Raw genomic sequence first — 16,242 nt, forward strand, 5'->3', positions numbered from 1 at the left:
CAACTTATAAAAAGAAGCATTTACCTGGAGGCTTTTTACAATTTCAGGGGTGGGAGCATGGCAGCGGGTGGGTGGGTGGGTGGGTAGGCATGCGGATGCAGCAGTAGCTGAGAGCTCACATCTGATCTGAAATTCGAAGGCAGAGAGAGCTAGACCAGGCTTTTGATACCTCAGAGCCTGACCCCCAGAGAACACCTCCTCTTCCAAGGCCACACCTCCTGATCCTTCCTAAACAGTCCACCACTAGAACCCAAGCATTCAGATAAATGAGCCTTTGGAGACCATTCCCATTTAAATCTCCACAGAGGTTTATAGTGTTCACAGTGTTGTGAGAGTCTTGACATGAATGGTAGTACACACTTTAGTCCCAGTACTCAGAAGACAGAAGCAGGTAGATCTCTGAGTTCGAGGGTAGCCTGGTCTACAGAGTGAATTCTAGGACTAAGCCAGGGCTATACAAAGAAACTCTGTCTTGAAAAGAAAAAGAAAAAAAATTGTAGTGAAAGGAATAGGCCATTTCATATATAGGCCATCAGCATGGTTTATTGCTGTTTACCTTTTAAAAAACTTTTATAATTACGTGTAATTAATCATGTGTACATGTGTAATGCACATGTGCAGGTCGGAGGACAACCTGTCAGGAATCAGTTCTCTCAATACTCCATGTGGATCAGGGGGATTGACCTCAGGTCATTCTGAGGTGAGGGGGGCTGGAGGGAGCGGTTCCTATGGCTGTGACAGCAAGGGTGACTAAGGCGGGTTTTCTTTCTGTTTATAATTTTTAGGGGGGGAGGTGTGTTTGCCCATTGAGGATTTTTCATTGTTGTATTGACTCTCCTCATATTTACTGCATAGCCCAGGCTGGCCCTGAATTTTAGAAACTTTGGCCACCATGTCTGGTTTGTTACTGAGGCTGTGATCTTTAAAACAATTATATACACACACACACACAGGCGCGCGCGCGCACACACACACACACACACACACACATACACACACATACACACACATACACACACATATGTATTCAAGTGTGCAAGGCACAGAGAACACATGAAAGTCAGGAGTCAGCGTTCCAAGCATGAAGGACCCAGGGGTTGAACTCAAATTCTCCCGCTGTTGGCAGGCACTTTTGCCGTGTTACCTTGCTGGCCCTGGTTGAGGTTTTGGCTGTGAGCAACTGGAAGGGTGTGTGGCTCCAAAGAAAGTGGAGAGGGGATGGAGGAAGAGGGTAGGGTCACTGCTGGTTAAGTGTGGTGCTCCCGTGGAGAGCTCACAGTGTGCCGGGGGAATCCCTGGCCCAGGTAAAATCGTCATGTAAAGGTCGAGGAGTTTGCCCTGTGAACCTGCTGTCCTTCCATGGGGAGAAGTATGGAGGCTTTAGCGGAGGCAGAGGGGCCACCACAGAAGGGTGGGAGGCATAGGCAGCTGTGGAGGCCATGCTCATCATCTCTAAGAATAAGATGTGGGGGCCGGTGTCTGACCTGGATAGCCTTTGTCTGTGCTCGACTGAGTGCAGACCCAAGGGCATCCCTTCCAGCAGGACCGGGGAGAGTAAACACAGCCAGTGGTGTTTGTGGGTAGAGTGTTGAGGAAACCTTATGAGGAGGGCAGCCTTTGTGATCTCCAGTGCTGAGGACTTCTTGAGTATACGACCTTTGTTCTGGATGGGAAATCAGGGCTGCCTAGGCCTGTCCTGGAGGAGGTGTGAGGTCAGGCATTTCCTTATGTGCCTGCCCTCTGCCCTCAGGGCTCCTGCACCCAGCCTTCTCCCCAGATGCAGACCAGAGAGCCACCTGAGCAGCAAGCTCAAGGGCGGGTCTTCACAGCTGTGTGTCCCTGGTAGAAAGCTCGGTGGAAGCACAGGCCCCAGAGAGAGGTTTGTGTCTGCAGTGCCGTCTGTCCTTGGGTCTGTAGTTAGAAGCAGAGCAATTCAATCTCTCTCTGCATTGGAGAACAAAAACGGGGGCCAGCAAGATGGAAGGAAGGAACTGATTCCCACAAATTATCTTCTGGCTGCCACTCCCAAACACACACACACACACACACACACACACACACACACACACACACACACACTCACACATGAGATACATGAATAAAGATTAGGAAAATGTTGGTATTCGGGTTATTCTATTTGATTATTCTAAATTCCCCACAGGATATGTTCTTTAGCTGTTTTTGTTGTTGGATTTTTTTTTTTTCTCATTTGTTTTTAAAAGGGAGGTTCTTTCTGTAGTCCTGTAAGTCATTATATAGCCCAGGCTAGCCTAGAGGCCTGCACCAGTATACAAATCAGCAGCTTTAACTCTTTGTAGATGAAATAGAGGTGTTTTCTAGAGACCACCAGTACCAGCACCACCACGCCAGGTTCCTGCCTGTTTCATGCAGTGCCACAGGCCTGTTTATCTCCATATTGATAATGGACTCCAGAAACTGGGCAGATGCTGGTTTCATTGTCACCCAAGGAGGCCTTGAGTTTCCAGTCCTGCCTCAGCCTCTGGAGCACACCCGGTGACTTCACTCTCTTCAGTCTTGTACTCCATCTCTTGCCTTTTGTCTTCTCAAGCTGCCTAGCTTGTGGAAGCCTTGCACAAAAATAAACTTTGAGACAGATGTTCAGTCTAGACCCTTCTGCAAGGCCCAAGTCAGAAGCCAAAATGACGTGAGTGTGGGATCTCATTCTCTTAAAGGTGATCTGAGTGTAGCATCTAATTCTCCTGTGGATGACGTGGGTGTAGAATCTTCTGTTGATGCTGTGAGTGTAGCATCTTCTATTGATGACTGAAGTGTAGCATCTAACTCCCCTATGGATGGCGTGGGTGTAGATCTTCTCATTCCCCTATAGGCGATGTGAGTATAGCATGTAATTCCCCTACTGAGTGTGTGGCTGGGATGATGGGGCCTCAGAGTCTCTCTCATGGTTTGTATCTCTGTGTCCCTTCTACCCACTCCATGTGCATGCTCTCTTCTTCCCCGAGACTTCATCCCATCTCTAGATCTTTGTCTATTTCAGGAAGAAAAAAAAAATAGGGACTAGCAATGCCCTTAGGCTCTGTCCCCGGCATCAGTTGTCCCCTGCTTACATTGAAACCATGATCCTTATTCTCCTGGGAGGTTGTGAAGCTTGAAGGCCACCCTATAAGGAGCTCTCAGGAGGTTGGTGACCAAGGGCACTCAGTCCTCAGGGGGACTGTTGGCAGCAGTCTTTACTCTTGTTTGGGAGGGAACATGACAAACCACTCCTGGTCATGTATATGCAGTTAAAGAGCAGAGTTGTCACCCATGTATGCTCCTGCTACCTTGTCTCAACACTAAAGGGGAGCAGGGAGAGACATGAACAGGTGCCGTTCATGGGCTCCTCACACACACTAGCTGCCCTGGAACAAGACTGGAGCCTTTCCCTTGCTGAGCTGCTCATCCTTCATACCTCTGCACGCCACCTCTTCCCTCACAAAGGTCCTTCCTTTCCTTGGTATTTCCTGTCACAAGAGGGAATTGTATATGTAGCTCACATACCTCTTCCACGTTCCTTTTCTACATTCATTTGTCCTTGGCACCGTCTACCATTCCCCTACTTCCTGGATTGTAATCACTATGGTGTCTTTGCTCAGTGATGAATGTCTACCCAGCTGACAGCAGGTCTACCTTGCTCATGGTATTTCTCAGAGCTCCACATGGTGCAGACAACAGCACCCAGGGCGATCAACAGAGAGAGCTCTGTCGAGATGAGAGGCATGACGTGTCCCTCTTAGATCACCTACCCGAGTGTTCCCATCCCTCATGCTCTCTGCCTGTTCATGCTGCCTGACTCTCCCTCTCTCCTGGAGGTGTGCTTCGGCTCCTGGACCACGGGGAGGAATATGTCTTCACGCTGCCCAGTGCCTATGCCCGCTCTATCCTCACTGTCCCATGGGTGGAGCTTGGAGGGAAGGTCAACATCAGCTGTGCCAAGACTGGGTACTCTGCCACGGTGACCTTTCACACGAAGCCCTTCTATGGCGGGAAAGTCCACAGGTAGGAAGTGGCCAGGTCTCTGGCTGTATTCTCTTTGTCTTAGTCCCCTCATTCTTTCAGAATATAACCTAGGTGTGGTAGACACACCTGCAATCCCAACATTTTGGAAGCAAGAACAGAGAACCAGAAGTTCAAGGTCATCCTTGGATACTTAGTGAGGCTAACTTGAGAATACATTAGGTCTTGACTTCAAAACAACAACAGCAACAAAAGCCGAATAGGTGGAGTCCTACCAGGCATAGTACTAGGTAACTATGAGCCCAGCTCTCTGGAGGCCGACTTTCAAATTCCAGGCCAGCCTGGGCCTACCCAGCAAACTCCAGGCCAGCTTGGGTAACATAGTAAGATCCTGTCTCCAAAAAGTCAAGGGCTGGGGCCACATCTCTCTAGTAGTGTTCACCTGACGTGCATGAAGACCTAAGTTCACTTCCCCAGCACTCTTTGTCCAAAAGCAAAACAAAACAGGAAGCATTTCGGCAGATGAGACAACCGTCAGGTCAGAGTAACCAGGTCTTGTTTGAAGAAGCACCTCTCCTTCACTTCACAGTGTAGGCTTTGGGACCCCTTGACTCATCCTTTACAGAAGCGCCCCAGAGGATAAAAGGCCTTTTAGCACTCCACTTTGTAGCGGAGCGCTCTGCAAGCACAGAAGTATGGTGGTCCCCATTTCTCAGGTCCTGGAGTCTTGGGTGTCTAAGCCACAGACTATGCGACACTGTCCTTAGGAGCTGGGAAAGCCAGGTCTTGAACTAAGGGAGAGGTCACGATTGGACGAAGGGCAGACTTTTTCTATAGCCCTGATTTTGGAGCAAACCTGCCACTGTGCAGACCTCAAATCCCCAACTGCTGCTAGCAACTTGCTAGTGTTAGCTTGGGGACACACACACACGCACACACACACACACAGCAGTGCACTGAAGTTATGCTGATTGGGTGTCTTTCTTCTCAGAATTCAGTTGTCCGACTAGTAGACCAGGCCTGTTTACTAGGAATGGTTCTTAGGTCAAGGGAGGTGGCTTTCAAGCCTACACTTGAAAACTGGAAACTTGGGCTAGAGAGATGGCTCAGAGGTTAAGAATACTTACTGTTTTTGCAAAGGACCAGAGGTCAGTTTCCAGCATCCACACTAGATGGCTCACAACCACCTATAACTCCAGCTTCAAGCCATCTGCCGTACATCTCCATATACACCCATACTCAGCATGCACATACCTTTCCCCCAGTACATGTAATAAAATTTTTTTTAAAAAGGCAAACTGGAAACTCAGTACAAACCGGACCACTGGGTGCAGAGGACTTGTCTCCAGGGGCATTTCCTCTCACTCAGAGAGCCCTGGGTTCTTCAAATGTGCCCAGTCAGGCAGTTTCCACAGGTCTGTTTTCAACATCATATGAATATTCATGCATGCATGGGAGGGTGTGCCATGGTGTGTGTGTAGGTTAGAGGACAACTCTGTTGGGTTGTCTTTCTCCTTTCATCTTTACGTGGATTCTAGGGACCTAATTCAGGTTGCCAGGCTGGGATGGCTAACACTATACCTGGTAAGCCATCTTACCGGTCCTCCACGGGGGCTTTTCAAAAGAGCTTGGAAGCGGTCATCCAGCTGTTGCCGAGTTCACAGGTACTGCCATAACCTAGCAGGCAGAGCCACGAAGCCAGGTTTGGCTCAGCCTTCATCCGGGAATTCATGGGTGCTGGTAGATAGATGTATGGACCATAGGGACTGTGAGCAGCCCATGCTTCATCCCCACCCAGAACTGACCTTCTGCAGATTGGATTGTTTGCTGTAGCTTTTGTTGTTGAGACAAGTTGCCATACAACCTAAGCAGGCCTTAAATTTGCAATCCTCCTGCCTCTGCCCCAAATGCTGGGATTACACAGACATGCACCATCAATGTTCAGCATAGAACCAAAGACCTTGTTTAAGGATGGAAAAGCTCTTCCAACACCCTCTCCTTGGTAAAAATGTAGCACGAGGAGAGAACATATTTTACTGTTGGATCATGCCCGTGACGGAAGGCTTCTTATATAACCACTGTGCTTGTCTCTTAGAGCAGCGAAGCAGGCTGACACTCTTACTGATTTTTCTTAAAGCTTTATTATTCATTACATATAATGTACACTGTCGCTGTCTTCAGATACACCAGAAGAGGCATCAGATCCCATTACAGATGGCTGTGAGCCACCATGTGGTTGCTGGGATTTGAACTCAGAACCTCTGGAAGAGGAGCCAGTGCTCTTAACCACTGAGCCATCTCTCCAGCCCACGATCCTACTGTTGAAGAGTCTTTAGACCTGAGTTGGTTTTCCCTCATGGTTTTGTTTTCTGTTCTTTTTTTTTTTTATTCAGTCTATCTGCTTAGCCCCGGCTAGCCTCATTCTTGCCTAGGTTACCCCACCTCTGTTTCCTAAGTGCTCAGAATTACAGGCATAAGCCCACACACCCAACTACCTTCTTGTTTTGACCAAGAATATTATAACTTAAGACCCAGTCTTTGAGCCAAATGGCACACCACTCACTTCTCCCTAAAGTGCCCTTTGAAAAGCCTCTAGACCTGAGTCCCCCTTTTGATTCCTTTGACCTGCTCATTAATTCAGGGTCACAGCCGAAGTGAAACACAACCCAACCAACACCATAGTCTGCAAAGCCCACGGGGAGTGGAACGGCACCTTGGAGTTCACCTACAGCAACGGGGAGACCAAAGTCATCGACACGACCAGTCTGCCTGTGTATCCTAAGAAGCTTCGACCTCTGGAGAAGCAGGGGCCCATGGAGTCCAGGTATGTCTGTTCCCTCCTTGGCTGAGGGATCCGTGGGAAACCTCAACAGCATAGCTCATTGTAAAGGACCAGAGCGTGCTTCCTTTAGCCACTGAAACACCCCCCATCCCCAGCCCTGTGCATCCATTAGGGACAGACCCATGTACTGATCACTTGGGTGGTTCTGCAGCTACAGAGTGAGCTACCATCCACCATCTGGCAGGTGTGTGCTGCCTGTACTGAAAAAGCTTGTCCACAGCCGGATTATTGGTTGACTATAAATTAATCAGAGTTGCTGGTAATTGAAAGAACTATGCAGGGAAACAGCGAGACTTGTCTTTTTCTTTCCTTGACATTTTTAAACTGTTGAGTGCCTGCAGAGGTAGTGGAGTCAGATGCACACATCCCGTGCTTCTGGGAGAAGCAGCTGCAGCCTAGGGCCCGTTAGATTTAAACACACGAGCTTACTTTCATCTTGCATTCTATTTCTGGGGTAACCTATTAGATTCAGAAAAGATTCAAACATGTTTTTGAGAAAACAATTCAAGAAAGAAACCACCTACATACATACCTGGCATTTGGAAAATGGTTAAGGAAATTATAAAATATCCACTTAAATTAGTATGTTCACTATTATGCTCTGACATGTGACTGCTATCCGGGTCCACAAGCAGATTGTTCATAGCATCATAGAAGATGCTAAATAATTTTAATCTAGGCCAATATGGCCCATGAGTCCGACCGAGACCTGATTAACCAAAAAAGGTTATTTTTTTTCTTTTCTCTATTCATTTTACGTGCATGTGTGTGCTACAGTACGCATGGGGATCGGAGGATAGCTCTCCTTCTACCGTGTAGATTCTTGGGATCTAACTTAGGTTTGAAACCCAGCCATATTCATTCATAGCAGTGAACAGCAAATACAGCTTCTGCGTGTAGGGACAAGAACTCTCCCCCACCCACCTTGTTGGGCCACGGCTGCAGGAAGAAGAAAGGGTATAGTAAGGAGAAAGTCCACTAGCAGGCCCCACTGCCTCTAAGGGGCATTCCCCAGATGAGGTTCAGCTGCTCCTTGGTCAGCCTCTGGGTATTTGGAACCATGTGAGAAGCAGAGAAGAACCCCAGTGCCCGAGTTAAGAGAGGGGTTGTTGTTTTCTTCTTCCTCTGTCTATATGTACTTAAACACAGTGCATGTGTTTTTTAACATGGTGGCATATACCTGCCTGTAACCTAACACTCAGGAGGCTAAGGCGGGAATCCATCCTGGAACTTATACTGTAAGATTCAGGAAACAGTAACAAAGACAGCATGAGGCTCACTGTAGGGAAATTGAGCTCTCTACTTAAGGTTGGGAGTGGATGCTCTGCACCCCATTCTCCACCATCCCTGCTGGCTCCCAGGCCTCCCTTATCTGCAGTCAGAAAGGCTCTCGGCATCACGTGTATGGTCTGAGCTCTACTGTGGTGGCAGACGACCAGCAGAGTGGGCTGATGTCTGCTCCTGATGAAGAATGTGGTCTGAGCAAAGGTCCTGTCTTGGACCCCAGAGGCAGGCCTGGAAATGCTACTCTGACCTCACCACACCCCTTGCTGCTTTGGCAACCTCTTGGGGTTGCCCCTGACTTCCTCTTCATCCCATCCCCCCTCCTCCTAGCTCTGCATTCAGGGCTTTTCTTAGGCAGGTTCCCTTTCCGGAACTCATCTCATTGGACATGAGTTTTCTCAGCCAAATGCAGTTGTTAATAATAAAGCCACCCATGTCTCTAGGCCATGAGGATTAAAGGAGTGTCTCTAAGATGTTTATAGGGGTGCCTGGTAAAGAGCTGTGTATACCTTCTGTTCCTGATGGGGGGTGGCGGGCTTTGCCTGCTCTTTCCAGTAGCTTTCACCTCCAGAGCTGTACTCAGAATGTAAGGAAGTCTTGCTGTTTGGAACAGTTAAGTGTGGTGGCAGCGGATGTATAACCAAGGAGCCCAGGACACCCCACCACATTCTCAGGCAGGGGCTGATGCCTTCCTCGACAGGCCACTGTCATTGCTGGCCTAGCCCGATGGCTCTCTTTACTGGTCATCTTTCTAGGAACCTCTGGCAGGAAGTCACCCACTACCTGAGGCTTGGGGACATTGACGCGGCCACAGAGCACAAGCGACGCCTGGAGGAGAGGCAGAGAATGGAGGAGAGAAAACGGGAGACCCTTCGCACACCGTGGCGACCCAAGTACTTCATCCCGGAGGTAACCCTGGCCTGCTCTCAGGTTCCAGCCCTGCATAAAGACGGCTGAACAGACAGGGCTACACAGGCCGTTGGTGGAGGACAGAGTGGGGGTTGGGATGTAGGTGACACTTCCGCTGCAGTGCTCCTCTCCATTGGGTACTGACACGGAATGTGACCTCCAGTGGGCCGCAAGGAAGGGACATAGTGGGCAGAGCTTAGCAGAGACCTGTGCCTGAAACATTGCCCCTGTTCCTGTCCCCCTCACAGAAGCAGGCAAGGGACTGGGCGTCCCTCTGAAGCCACCCTTGGTTTTGTCTCCTGTGGCGGTGAAAAAACACCCTGACATAAGCAACTTAGGGGAGAAAGGGTTATTTGAGTCACACTTCTGGGTCACAGATGGCAGGCCCTTGAGGCAGCTAGTCACATTTGTAGAAAGATCAGAGAGCATGAATTTACATAAGAACAGAGGAGGCTAGTTACTGCTTAACAGTTCAGGCTTCTGTGTCTCCCCACTTGAATTAACATAACCAAGAGGATTCTGCAGACACAGGCCTACCTAATCTACACAGCCTCAACCCATCCTGCCCCGCTGATTGCCCAAGGTTGTTTAGGAAGCAAGTGGGAACTAGGGTACAGCTCAGTTTACTTCCCTGGCACCACTGGATGCTTGATATCTCAGCTATGCAGTGGGAAGAGCCAAGAGTATTTTTTTTTTAAATCTCCCAGATAACAGACTGATTCTTGATCATATCTGTTATACAAATTTAAAGGGGCACAGCCAATCGGGATGGAGTAGTGGGCCCAGGTGTCACTACTCTTAGCTCCTGCTTCGAGGATGGACTTTTGGGTCTGGTTGTTGGCTATGGGGTGAGCTAGGGCACCCTAGCGACATGGATGGGGGAGGGTGAATGGTGGTGGCCCTTCTGTGGCATGTCCTAGGCTGCACTGTGATGACACCCGCCAGAGCCTTCACGTCATTGGTCTGTGTGCCTCCTCCCTTCACCTCAGAGAAGACTCTTGAGTCTTTATCCAGCCTACCTCTCTTTTCTAGCCCCACTGTCCCAAAATTATCTTTTGTCAAGTCATCTAGATAGAAGAAGCTGTCAAGATCCCTGTTATGTTGGTCATTTCATAGGGCTTCATTTAAAAGCAAATGTGTATTTTTACCTCAGGCAGGGAGAAAAATGTATCCTCAGATGACCTCAAGAAGGGCAGGGAGGACCGTCAGATAGGCCTGGGTCTTGGTTGGTGTGGGCTCTGTGTATAAAGGGGCTGGCTGGCAGGGAGGTGTCCTTACTTCTTGACTCTACTGTGAGGTCCCCCTGTCACCTCCTTCTCTTTCAGGGCGATGGCTGGGTGTACTTCAACCCCCTCTGGAAGACACACTGATGGGCAGAGGTGCAGTGCTTCCTGATAGGCCTGGTTTTTGTAGGAATTAAAGTGGTACAGTATCAAGATTCTGTTGGTATTTGCTGAAATCTCGTTAGCATCCAAGTCAGAGAAAGGGGTTACATACTGTGAAACATGCACCCCCCCAATTCTGCCTGAGGATTTTACTCAAGAGCAGCCAAGGCACATGGGCTCACCTCGCACCCACTGAGGCTGACCTGGATAACCTTGAGCTTTTTACTCACGAGGTTTGGTGTTAGTTTCTCACATTGCCACGGTTGTTTTGGCCATGAAGGTCTTTCCCACTCACTAGCTCCTGTCACATGCAGGCTGAAGTGGCAAGGCCAGTTGAAGTCCCTGTCTGAACAAGGAGCTTGTTCCTGAGAGAAGGGTGAGTGGCCACCCTTTGCTGATGCTTGTTCTGATCCAAGTCCAAGGTTGTCTGTCCTGGAAAGAGCAAGTAGGCCTTCCAGTTGAACAAGGGGACAGGAAGCCATTGGCGGCTGATAGGGAGCCTTCTAGAATGGAGTGACTCCTGAGGAATCAGAGCCAGGCCCACCAGATGGTTTTATCCAGTCTTTCTGAGACTTCTCATGCCCTCAGAGCATGAGACCCCATCGTCTTCACAGCAGAAAAGAAATCACAGTTGGGACAAAGGGCTCTGGAAGGTAAATACACGCATGCACACATAGACCACCACTGCCTCATATCTAGTTGGAGAGAGAGAACAAATAGTCTTATTTTTCTTAATTTTGACCCAAGTTGCCAGAAAGCCTCTGTAACGAGGACAGACATGAGTACCAACTGTCCCAGATGAGTATGTCTTCAGCCTTCACACAGGTCAAACACGGACCAAACAAAATTGAGAAAAAGAATGTCTAATTTGATTTTTGCTCAGTGCTTAATTTATTTACCATGCACCCCAATGGTATTTATAAATTTCAGTAGCATGAATGCTTCTCTGTAGTAATACTAATTTTGTGCCTTTTGTCCGCTTTCTTAAGACCAACTGTTGACACTTTGTAGATATTAGACAAATATATTTCGTTTAAATACTCTTGTGTCTTGTGTGTGTTACTCTTAGGGGTTTAAAAGTTCTGATCAGTGGCTTAATCTTAAATCTTCTTGCTTAGGTAATAATAACTGTATTTTTAAAATGTATTTTGCTTGTGCAGTAAGTGCAGCACCTGCAGAGGGTGTGGGGTCCCTGGGAGCCCGAGTCACAGTGATTGTGAACAAGCTGCAGATATGGATGCAGGTAACTGAACCCCACAGTTCTTTGCCACTGAGCTGTGTCTCCAGCCCTCAACTCTATGAAAGCAAGTGTTTGAGTCCCGTGTTCAGGGCCAACCATTGAGACGCCATCTCTAACAGTAGTCACGGGAGAACTGTAAGCCTGGACAGAAAGAACTAATTCCTAGAAATACATCCTACTAAGAATGAGTCATGAACTAAGAACTCAGAATAGATCTATAAATAGTAAGGAGATTGGATCAGTCACTTAATCTCCCACCCAAAAAATGCCAGGACCAGATGGCCTGAGAGGAATCCTACCAAACATTTAGAGCTATGCCATCCATTCTGGACTGGCCTAGTTTGCAAGATGATGCCCAATGCCAAAGCAAGAACAGATTTTAAAAAAGACTAGCATCCATATAAATATTGGCTCAAATTTTCTCAAATAGTAAGTAGTACAGCGAATTCCACATCACGTTTAAAGAACTGCACATGGCAACAATGAGGTTTACGCTTAGCAAGGGTGGCTGAACGTGTGGTGCATGAGATTAGCAGCACAGCACACCACATTAATGATGCTTATTTATTATTATTAATAATTAATGTCACCATCTTGTCTAGAAAATCCTGGACTACACAAATTCATTTCCAAGAAGTAGGCCATGCTTTCTTGCTTGGAATGCCCTGCTTCTCCCCCTTGCAGAGTGGACTTTTGAAATGGCTGCCTTATCTAGTATGTTCTGCACCACTTCTGCCTCCACATCAGGGAAACCTTCACTGAATGAGCAGGGGATGATGGGCCTACTCCCTGCACTCGGCCAGGCCCACACAGCATAGCAGCTCTTCTTGGGTCTATATAGTTTTAAAATGTGATTTCTGGTGCTGGAGAGACCTAGTGGGTAAGAGCACTTACTGGGGTGCTGGGAACTGAATTGGGCCATAAAGGATCAGGTGCTCTGGAGCTGGAACTATTGGTGGTTATGGCCTCTGTGGGCAAGTGCATCACCACCACCACCACAAGAACAGGGTAAATCTTAAAATTCCCCTCCAGGTCCTCAGAATTCTTGCAGCTCTATTATCCTCCCCATAATCCACAGCCTTCAAGTCTGGACCTGGCGAACCCCTGGCAGCCGCAAAAGCACTGCCCACACCTTCCACAGCTCGCCCAGCCTTACCCGAGGGCATAAGAGGTAAACAGATCAGTGGAGCTGAACTTCACTCTGCCACCTCCTAGTGGAGGGATGTCACTGAATGGCCACAAACTCTGGGGGGTGGGGGATAGCAAGGGTGAGTAAAACCAGGACACTAATTCCCACTATCTGAACCTGGCTTCCTGGACTGACCATTTCCCACCATCTGATTCTTGGACTGGCACTTGCTGCTCCCAATAGACCTTTCTTTTGTCAGAGCTCCCAGAGTTCACTTTGCTAAGAAGTGTCCTCTAGCTGTGTTGGTTTTCAGGAGTGAGGAAGGCTTGGGCTGTTCTGTTGGCTCGCTCACTTTCCTTGCTTTTGGTGCAGGGTAGAGTTGTCAAGTGGACAAGTGGAAGGATGTTGACCACATTCTTACTAGCAGGACATTCTCACTCTCCAAGATCTCATCCGTGCCTAGTCCCCATCCCTTCTTCTACTCTTCTGCATTGAGCATCATCACCCCTTGGACAAGTGGTCCTTTTACTGTGGTGATGCTACAAGAACCTGAAATGACACATACTGGTTTACCTGCTTCAGGCCTTAAGGAACCAAACAAGAATATGTATAGCACATGCTTAACTCCAATTGTGCTTTGGATATTGTTTATCTTTAAACATTTTTTTCCCTTTATGTGAGCCCCAACTATCAATTCCTGTTTCTTTTCACATGCACGCATGTGTGTGTGCACGTCCATGTAGAAGCCCCAGGCTGATGCCCGGAATCTTCCTCCATCACTCCTCAACATTCTCCTTTGGGGCAGGCTCTCAATCAAACCTAAACGTCTGAAGCCAAAGCCACTAAAGGTAACAGGTGGTGACCACACATGTGTTTTAGTGATCTGAACCTGTTTTCTTGCTTTTGCAGCAGGCCCTTTAACTGCAGGGCCATCTTCTCAGCCCTATCTTGTCTACTTTTGACAAGTTCTAAGAACACTGGATATAACTAGGGTACATGTATCTTCAAATAAGGCCCAAGCCATTTGAATCCCCACCAAGATGGGTCCATTTTTGGACATCTGCCAATGTTTACTTTAGTGAGCCTCGTGGACACTACCTTTGTTTCCATTTATTTGCCATTTGGATTTCTTCCATCAAGGCTTCATTGTGATCTGCTGTGTGTCTTCCTTATAGCATTTAGTGCATTTGGTACACAAGTTCCTCCATCAGATACAGGACAGAGGATGACGGCACCTTGTTTTGCCAAGATGCTAGGACATGCCCGTGGGCCACCGAACAAAGACAGAATTTGACTTAAGGCATCAGTATCAGGATGGGGTAGTTTAAGGACACATAACCGGATCAGTAGAGAAGTTGCTTTTTGATCAGTTTCAACACTGAGCCAACTAAATGGCAGAAACAAGTCTGAATAGTGGTGCTGAATTGATGAAGTAGAATTGAGTCCTGCAAAAATCAGCATAATATAGCACACGCCCAGTGCGATGGGTGACGTTACACAAACAGGAGACAGGAGTCGGCAGGCTTGCCCGTGGCTAGGTTTCCCTGAGCCCCTTGCATCTTCCCTGGTGAGAGGGCGGTCACTGACTTGGTAGCACTCTCCTTAACAGGCTGGAGCTTCTGGTCCAGGATAATCTTTGCTGGCAGAGGATCATATGATGAGGAGGATCATACGGTGAGTCACGGTGGCTTTTAACAGGAGGACAGCTGAGTTCACCAAGAACACATTACTCTTGGCTAGTCACTCTGACTGTACTACCTTCAATTTTTGGTTCGGTCCTCAACCTTTTACCAAAGTCATCTGAGGAGGGCTGACACCTCTTGTTCCAATCCACGTAGGATTCTGATACTGTGATGGTAGTGCCCATTAAACGAAGGCAGCAGAGATGTAAGAAACAGGTGCAACATGTGTTCTCGGATCCAAAGGGACAATGTGTTGTGAGAGTCCCCTTCTGACGGCAGGAGCCTAGAGTGCAGACCAAGAGACCAGCAAAGATGGCTGGAAAATCTGCACAGAAGAATCCTACTGCAGGCCAGTATACCAGAGGAAATACACATTCTGAGATAAAGCCAGCATTTGGGGCTATTTTCCTTGGAAACTGGCAGAAGCCAAAGAGATGTTCATACCTTTGCAGGATGAGAAACGATGTTTATAACACTCAAGCCTCTGGCTAAAGTCTTTGCACACCATCACCCTGGGAGCAACAATAGGCCCAGATTGTATATAACATGTAGTCCTTAAACTGGGTTCAGGTGATTCTGATTTGTCAAATTTCCCTATTTCTCTGGCAGATAAACAATCTGCAAAGTAAAAACAGAGCCCTGGCCTACACCTACCCATACAACTTAATATAATGTTTATACCACCAAAACCCCTGTTTACATAGGTTAGACCACAGACAACAACCAACAGGAGACAAGCCCACGAAACACAACAGAGCCTCTCTAGGTACTAGAGGTAGGAGACACAACTTAAAAACATGCTCACTGTTAAAGAGTACATATGAATCTTGTCATATCCTGGCTGACAAGACTGTTCAGCAGGTACATAAAGGTGTTTGAAGTCCCAGTCCTTGAAAAATTCAAATATTTAAACTTTCTGTGTACTAACCCTGAAAAAATACTTCCCACAAGATTTTACCTCATTGGTGCTGGTCTCTTATGAATCAGAGATGATTTGATTCTTCAGCCCAAGCTGATCAGAAACCACAGATTCTTAATTCAAATATATCACATGCACATCCCTGATCGTTTTTGCTTCCCTTGAAACTTACAATCCAGGCTTCTATAGTCTGGATTTCTCATAACGCTCTTAATCTTCAAAACTTCCACAGGAGTAGCTCAAAGCTTTCAACGCTTAAGGGCTTTTTCAGTCCAAAGTTTCAAACACTTCCATAATCCTCCCAAGACATGGTCAGCTGTGCCACAGCAACAGCCTGCTGTCTGGCACCAATTTCTGACCTAGTCTGCTTTCTGTTTCTGTGATAAAACACTGACAAAAAGAGAGGGCTTATTAGATTGTCCAGGTTAGAGTTCATCATTGAGGGAAGACAAGACAGGAACAAGGCAAGAAATGGAGCAGAAACTAGAGCAATGTTTACTGGCTTGCTCCTACAGCCCAGGAGCACTTTTCTGGGGTGGCGCTGCCTACATCAGTTGAACCTCCTCCATCCATCAGTAATGACCTACAAGCGTGCTCACATGACACTGTGATAAAGGCATTTTCTCAGTTGAGGTTCCTCTTCCCAGGTGACTCTAGTTTGTGGTAAGTTGGCAAAAATAACCAGCGTACCCATGCAGACATAAACCAGACATTTACACCATCATGGCGACACATGCTTATAATCCCGGCACTCAGAAGCCCGAAGCATGCCATGAGTTCAAGACAACCCAGACTACAGAGTAAGATCTGCCAAACACGTATCTGCAGGGATTATACTCAATGGCAATGACCACCAGCTTTCCACCAGTGAGAGAGG

At 47.6% G+C, this 16,242-nt stretch overlaps 1 protein-coding gene across 1 annotated transcript in view; it reads left to right on the plus strand.

Moving 5' to 3' along the window:
- OSBPL10 (oxysterol binding protein like 10) overlaps nt 1-11,201 on the plus strand; it is a gene marked incomplete at its 5' end in the record, with an annotated part of 222,325 nt that extends 211,124 nt beyond the window's left edge. The window contains 4 exons of the mRNA XM_080934693.1: nt 3,831-4,017; nt 6,617-6,799; nt 8,857-9,010; nt 10,336-11,201. Of these exons, the coding sequence (XP_080790819.1) occupies nt 3,831-4,017; nt 6,617-6,799; nt 8,857-9,010; nt 10,336-10,380 (569 nt within the window). The 3' untranslated portion in view covers nt 10,381-11,201. The remainder of the gene's footprint in view (nt 1-3,830; nt 4,018-6,616; nt 6,800-8,856; nt 9,011-10,335) is intronic.
- Nucleotides 11,202-16,242: the final 5,041 nt, after the last annotated feature.

The sequence above is a fragment of the Micromys minutus genome, assembly GCF_963924665.1.
Source record: "Micromys minutus genome assembly, chromosome: 21".
NCBI classification, from domain to species: domain Eukaryota; kingdom Metazoa; phylum Chordata; class Mammalia; order Rodentia; family Muridae; genus Micromys; species Micromys minutus.